General features: G+C 27.3%; 1 protein-coding gene across 1 annotated transcript; it reads right to left on the reverse strand.

Annotated features, from left to right (window-relative positions):
- Positions 1-2191: 2191 nt before the first annotated feature.
- Positions 2192-6748, reverse strand: LOC124815234 (uncharacterized). Its single transcript, XM_065816216.1, has 10 exons — positions 5787-6748; positions 5355-5647; positions 4977-5189; positions 4624-4863; positions 4395-4471; positions 4041-4246; positions 3606-3935; positions 3311-3469; positions 2710-2902; positions 2192-2533 (listed from the first exon to the last, which is right to left on the reverse strand). The coding sequence occupies exons 1-10, from the start codon at positions 6195-6197 to the stop codon at positions 2226-2228; spliced, it is 2430 nt and encodes an 809-aa protein (XP_065672288.1). The 5' UTR covers positions 6198-6748; the 3' UTR covers positions 2192-2225.
- Between the last annotated feature and the right edge of the window lie 1365 nt (positions 6749-8113).

Below are 8113 nucleotides of genomic sequence, written 5' to 3' on the forward strand. Positions count from 1 at the left end.
ATCTTAAAGCACATTAATGATAATAACATGCTCTCTGCAAATCTTTTGATACAATTGATCACAAAATTCTTGTAAATAAACTAAAGATTTACGGTATAGGCGGTAGTGTTTTGAATTTTCTTAAAAGCTATTCAAATAAACTTCCTGTTAATAAAATAAAATGGATAAAAAAATTTTATACTACGTGAGATGCCACCTATTTTTATTGATATTATAACTTTAAAAAAGTGACAATTTATTGGTAATTATATTGATGAAAATCTGATTTGCAGTTATCCCATGTCACAGTTACCAACTTTATTGGTATTTATATTGATGAAAATCTGATTTGCAGTTATCCCATGTCACAGTTACCAACTTTATTGGTATTTATATTGATGAAAATCTGACTTGGAGTTATCACATGTCACAGTTACCAACTTTATTGGTATTTATATTGATGAAAATCTAACTTGGAGTTATCACATAAAAAATTTGAGTTGTGAAATATCAGTAAATACAGGAATTTATATAAGGTGTTTTTTAAATAATCACACTTTGAGGCGTTTTCAAAATAAGCACATTTTATTTAAACTTTATTATTCACTCATCCATTGTCACATAAACTATGCAAAATATTGCGTCGAGTAGAACTAATAAAAATAAACTCAAACCTCTTTATCGTCAACAGGAACATGTTGCACACCTCATAAAGTTCAAGGATCAATTTACTCATGCCAAGCCTCTTTTAAATGAAATGAATGTTTTTAATATATGTGTTTTAAAGATTTTAATATATGTGTTTTTAATATAAGCTATGTGCTTTATGTTTAACACGGCGATTTAAGCCTGTTATTTTATTGTGAGCATGCGCATAAGTTACGTTTGATAAAGTTACAAAAAAAAATGGCGATTAGATTTTTCGGCAAATAATGAAAATTTGTTTTTTTATTTGTTATTAATGAGGTACAAATTTCACATGAATAAGTAAGCACAACAAATTTTTGGAATTTTATATCCTTAAGTGTTTAACCTAAATCGTGAAAATAAATGAGAATGTTTGTAAACAAAGAAAATATCTCAGTTCAAAATTAAAGGTTTTTTAAGTTTAAAAACTAAACATCTGTCATACAACCTATAGAATATCTTTTGTTTGAAAATTTTTTGGCCAAAAAGTTTAATTGATTCAAATTCTGTAATAAAAGCAAAAAAAATCTGTATGCTCTGTTTTAACCGATCATTTTTTTAACTAAAATAAAATGATTTTACGGCAAGCTATGTATATATTCTATACCTTTTTGTGCGTTCTGAAAAAATTTCTTACCACTATAAAAACCTAAAATTGTACAAAGTCTGGTGTTGTATTATTCAATTCTAACTAAGTAATTATAAACATGTTAAGAGATACATGTATTTATAATTTATGAGATAACACTTGTAATCATTTACTTTAAAATGTGTAAGAGATTCCACAGTTATGGAAATTCTAATGTTTGCCCTTAACTTGTAGACATAGATAATGTCATATTTTATTGAGTAACAACTTATAAGATTTATGATATTCAAGATATTAACTAGAAAATTTACGTTTAATTGTGTAACGTATTAATTAAACTATAAATATGCAAGACTTAATGTTGTAATGCATAGAAAATATTGATTTAAAAATACTTAAACTTCATGCAACATTTTTCTATTGTAATTTTTCATTAAAAAACTAAAAAATGTCCCTCCGATAACTTTTAAACACAAATATAAATACGAACCTTGTTAAGTCGGACTCTCAAGGGAAATAGATGAAGTTCGATAATAGATAATAGTCCGACTTAGCGAATGTCCTTAAACGAAGCTCTCAGTATTTATAGAATGTTCAAAGGAAATTAAATATCTGACTTATCCAGGTCTGAATTTAAGGGGTTCGACTTATCCAGGGTCTGAATTTAAGGGGTTCTACGGTAGTTTCTACTGATAATACATTTCTTATGCACAATGCTACCTTATAAACTATTTGATTATAAATCCGGGAAATTTTCAACAGCAGTATTAATTATATCAATATATACTTCCATACTATAAAACTTAAAGTACAATTATTTTTTTTTAGTTTTCGGTAATGGTGCAGAATAGGGAGCCATTATTATTATTTTTAAATAATAATACATTTCTGAATTATATACTCCTTAGAAAACCTTTTTTTTAAAAGATTGGATTTTCAATACAAATTTGTATACAATAAAATTTAAGATCTAAACATTTTTTTTTCTTTTTTTTATTTCTGGTTTCATAGCTTTAGCTTTCGAATGGTTTCTGAGATAATGTTCTTTCAGCGTGCTTTTTAAACGACTACAGCCTTTCATATGCCAAAACAAACGATTAAGGTTGTTAAATTCGGCATGTAAACTTTCGCCGCCTTGTTCCCCATAAACGCCAATGCCTAATCCCCATTTCTGAATAAATTGAATTACATGGGATTCAAGCAAATGCATCTTTGGAGTTACAGATGCACTTGGCCAAGTCAACCGATAATACTCCATAAGCGTACGGATTGCTAAGTCTAAAATTAAATAATTTGAGTACTGAAAATCTTTTACACAACTTCCTTTAAATATACTAATCAAATATCTACCTAAAAGCAATCAAGACAATCATGCTCGTTTGCAAAATTTACTTTTCAATAAGCTCAAAAATGTGTTAAACTCAATCATCAATCTGCTTAAAAAGAAAACCTACCTAATTCTTGAATATCATTCTCTTGAAAAGATTGCGAGCTGTTCATGAGCTTATGACATTTTGAATAATAATGAAATAACTGCCTAAAATTCTGGCTCACTTTAACAGATAATAAATTAATATCGGTGCCAATAAAACCAAGAGTTGAGATTAGTTTTGGAATGGAATTGCACATATCTAACAATGGCTGAGGCTAAAAAAATATTTATAAAATTAAATAATTTTTCAATATTTTACAACAACAAAAAAAACACTTTTGCATGAGATTAAACTGATTTCTGCGGATTTTTGATCAATTCTAATAACTTTTGTTTTTGTCGACAAGCATTAGTTTTTTTCTTGCAATAACCAATTTACTTTTTCTGCTTAATTGTAGTGGATGTAATAAGCAGGGGTGTCTCTAATCCCTCTAATTTGCGAGGATCGGGTAGTTCAAAACAAAAAATTAGAAAAAAATTAAAGGTTTTATATGAACAATTCGAAAGCCACTTTAGGATTTTTCCCAGTGACCTAATGTTTTTCAATTGCTGCTTTTCAGAACAACTGTTCCTAATAAAAAAACACATAAAAATATAAATAATATATACTATTAAATAAAAACCTTAAGCATTATGTGAACATGGTTTCCAACAAAGCATTTTCCATGATAAGCCTGTCTTTCTACTTTATTAGCCTTCAACACTTCATCAAGTTGCTGAATGCAGGGATCTGAAGTTTTATCAAGTACGTTTGCTTCATTTAATGAACTTAATTCTTTTATCTAGAAAAATATATATTTAAAGTTTTAAAATATAAGCATACATATATAAATTTTTAATAACATTTTTATTTAACAAAAATTTCATTTTAAACTTAATTAAACATTTTTGAAAACATAGTTTCATAATAATAAATACCTTGTCGTTTTTTATTAAATCATAGTAAACTATTCTTGGTGTATATATGTTCCTAATTTCTTCTGTTTTATCTGGCTCACATATAACCTTTAGAGAAATTGTGTCTTGTAGAAGTGCAATTTTATTGTCACAGTCTTCAATAACACATTTTACAAAATTGGATTGAACATGCATGTTAACATATTTGTCAAAATCAGCTTTACCAATTATATTATTCTTTAAAGCAAGTTCTCCAGCAAGCTTTATATCTATTAAGTGGCATTCGTCTTCAAACATGTTGAAAAACTTTAAATAGGTACCCAAAGATATATGTAAAGCAGGTACAGCAACCTAACAAAATTTCAAAGGTTTATTAGACTACCAATACTAAACTCATGATTGAACCAACAAAGAGTACTAAAAAGATTAAAAAACAGAAGTGCTAAATTATATTACCTGGTCTAGAGGAATATTAAATAAAGTTTCATTAATCACATTGTTGAATAATTTAGCATTTTTCAAATTTCCTCCATTACTTTGAAAACGATGAAAGTCATTGTTTAAGGAGTTTAAAGACCTTTGTGAAACAACATGCTCTCTACATAATGGAGCTAGTTGGACATCTTTTTTGGTGATGTCACAAAAAAGACAGCAATGCCGACCTATGCATAACAGAAATGGTATCAGTATAGTAAGGTTTTCATTGATTTTTAATGTTTTTAAAGTCCTTAAGTTTTCTTGATAAGATTTATTTACTTTCTAAAAAAAATGGTTTTTTGTATAAGTGTAATAAAAGCAGAGCAAACTTACCAATAGCTCCTGTAACTCCATATACGCTGCAAAGAAAATCATAATCACCAAACATAAAGACACGAAAATTGCAATTTCTAAATATTAATAACTGATAAATAACAATTGAATTGTTAATTATCAGTTATTAATATTTAGAGAAGCATAAAAAAATAACAATTTAAATAAATAAAAAGATTATAATTTTGTATAAACTATAATTGCTTTTATCATTGGCATTATAACTTACTGCCATATCATGTTTTGTATCTCATCAACTTGCAATGTGTAACGAGACAGTCCTACTATAAGGTTAGTTCGATAGTCTTTGGCTTCAAATGTGCTGAACACAATACTATTTGATTTTGAGTTTGGTTGATCTTGGTTAACTATTTGATAACTCATTTTAAATGAACCACCTCCATAATCTCCACCAATTTTTATGTGGATTTCATCACACTTTATTCCATTTTGTTTTATTAACCTGAAACTTAAAATTAAAAAAAAAACAATAAAAAAAGAATAATAGCTTCGACTCTTTATATGTTTAAGTAAAAAATATATTAAACTTTATAACCTTTGCAAATATATTAAACTTTATACCTTTGAAGAACATTTAGCCGGTTTTCAATATTTGAAGGTAGATTTTCTATGTATGCCCAGGGAGCATGTTTGATTTCAAGAGTAGACTTATTATTTTCATTTTGAAATGTAAAACTCTCATCCAACGCAATAAGATCATTACCTGCCCAGGTATTTGCAACAGCTCTTTGTTTACTGTTAGAAGCAGTCTGGACATTTCTTGAATTCAACCATCTACAATATTTTGTAAGTAAACTTTTTCCTCAAATTAATTTTTTTTATTATAAAAGCATTAATAAGACATTATTAAAAATTCACTTTAACACATCTTTACATACATTTATGTGTAAACTTTTTTAATAATTGAAATTTCTTTAACTAATTGAAAAAATATTTTACCTAGACATTGTTTTTAGTTTATTCCATGGTATCCCCACATCAGCTTTAAAGGCAACCAATTCTTCTGCAGAAAATTCAACAACTCCAACGTTAGCATTTTCCAAAATTTTTCTCTTTTGATTATAATCAAATGATTTTAGCATAACTGCAGTTTGCATTACTTGTGAATCTTTAGAAATTCCAATCTGATGACTAACCTCCTCCATTAGAAGTCTGTTTCTTTTTTTAAGCGTACTTGTACTGCATGATGCACTTTCCTTGTAAGCTTTAGGTGTTACAGTTAAGCAAAGAGGCTTTAAAAAAAGTATATATTTATACATTAAAAATATCATAACAATAATCTATATTATTATGTTTATTTTAAACTTTAGACTAATTCATTTTTTCCTTAAAATTTTGCATAACGAATTTAATTTTTTTTTGAATACTTACTCTTGGCCCACCAGATGGAAATTCTATTGTAGTTGTTTTCGAATGCTCAAGTTTGTGCTTAATGACCTGCACGACTGCAGCTTCAATATTTCGAGAGATATCACTTGATTTATTGACTTTATAAAAATCATCAATGATTGTACTATGCTCTCTCTTTAAATGATCGTTTTGGCAATCATGACATTCATATTTATCTTTAAAAAGAATTTTTTTTTCACAAAATTTGCATGCTATATATGAATGTTTTATCATTTCTGATACATGCACAGAACTGCAAAGGTTATTAACCATGATATAGGTTGAACATATAGGACATTTTGCTTCATTTTCTAGTTTACCTTTAATAAGCAATGCAATGCATCGGCTACAAAAAGAATGCTGACAATCTTTAATCATAACTGGTTGATGCATTATTTTTTCACAAACTTTACAAATACATAATGTTAAATGAGGATTAAGCTCAAGATTTAATTCAGAATACTGATCTTGGTTCAAAGGTAAGGGTAAGGATTTTAGAAACAGATTAAGGTTTATTTGCGTCCATCGTTTAAATGCTCCTGGTCTTCCTACATTTGGCTTTGGTTTTCGACCAGCTTTACCAAATACACAATTACACTCATTTGCTTGACATTTTAACTAAATTTTTGGTATAACATTGAAAGTTTTATTACCTCGGTTTTCATAATTCACCATAGTTGCATTGCATTTCAAACACATTTGTGCTGGATGAACATCTAAACAATCTTCAGCAATATTTATTTTAAAAATATTATAAATTCTATCACGCCTACTGATGGTTTTTATAGAGTCTTTTCCAGTCAAATTTCCACAAATTCTGCATACTCTCAGTAATTTTTGTTGATGTTTTTCAGCCATCATCAAAATGAAGATTTTATAAAAACCTCTTGACTAAAAAATGAAAATATATTTCATAAAAAAATGATCGGTTATAGAAACTAAAATTTTTTGAGAGACGATTAACAATATTTTTATTAAAAACTAACCCAAATACCATAAAAATTTTATTTCGTCAATAATTAGCATCTATGACATAGACTATGTAAAGTGTTAGTTTAGGTAATATTCCAGTTAAAAGTTAATTATTTAAAGTGGATGTTTAAATATATTTTTCACATTGATTTTATGCTTAAACTAACTCATTTACGTAAAATTTCATTTTATGAGTCAAAATATTAGCAACCATTAAAATATTGTCTTTAAAAACAGAAAACAAGGTTGAATTATGAGGTAAGCAATATATAATAGAAGTCAAAAGTACGCCTCGATTTCAAATTATAGACAGTTGCCGTAATTATAGTTTGTGTACGTTTGACTTCTAAAACATATTTTTTTTTTTCCGTAGATAAAATAAATGATTAGAGAAATACAATAGATGACAGGGATATAACTCGTGTTATAATCTCGATTTCTATCGCATAATTTTTATTATTGATATCTGTACTTTTGAGTTCTATTGCACGATTAGTTCTTTTGATATGTTGGATACTGCAATATAAAAAATAGCGACAAGTTATTTCTTTCAGTAGCGATATAACAGATATCAGATATACAATTCGCGTTGTATTTTTGACTTTTATTGTATGATTTGCTCTTTTGATATCTTTACTTTAATAGCTGTACTTTTGACTTCTATTACACGATTTGTACTTTTAATGACTGTACTCTTGGCTTTTAATATATTTTTTATATTTTTAATAGTTGTACTTTTGACTTCTACTACGATTTGTATTTTTGAAATAAGACACAAAATAAGGTAAGACACAAAATAAGTAAGACACAAAATAAGGTTTGCGATTTATAGAAAACACAACGACTTCATAACATAACTATAATTTCGGCAACCGATTTAAATTTGAAAACGAGGCGTACTTTTGACTTCTATTATATATTGTTTACCGAATTATGATATACAAATTGAACACGCAAAATATAAAAATAGATAACAGAGTATTTGTAACAGACGCATGCGCATAATAAAATCCCAAGCTTTCATAAGTATTGAATCACCGTGTTAAATGTCGAAACAACCATCCTCTGTACCTTTTCATAATTTTATATCAAAAAAGAAAAAACTATAAAAATACAATTTACGAAATGATAACGGCATTCGTCATTCAGCTTATCAAATTAATGACAAAAAATATTTTATTTCAGTTCAGGGAACTTTTCTTTGGAATAAAATACTTTTAAAAAACGTTGACTTTTCTCAAGAGTTTAGCTGTCTCGCTTTCAAACAAAAAGCTTTAAAAAGTCATTTTTTTATTAGATAATATACACTTTTTTTTCTATTATTTATTTATTTTTTC

This window comes from Hydra vulgaris, chromosome 13 (genome assembly GCF_038396675.1).
Source record: "Hydra vulgaris chromosome 13, alternate assembly HydraT2T_AEP".
In the NCBI taxonomy this organism is placed as follows: domain Eukaryota; kingdom Metazoa; phylum Cnidaria; class Hydrozoa; order Anthoathecata; family Hydridae; genus Hydra; species Hydra vulgaris.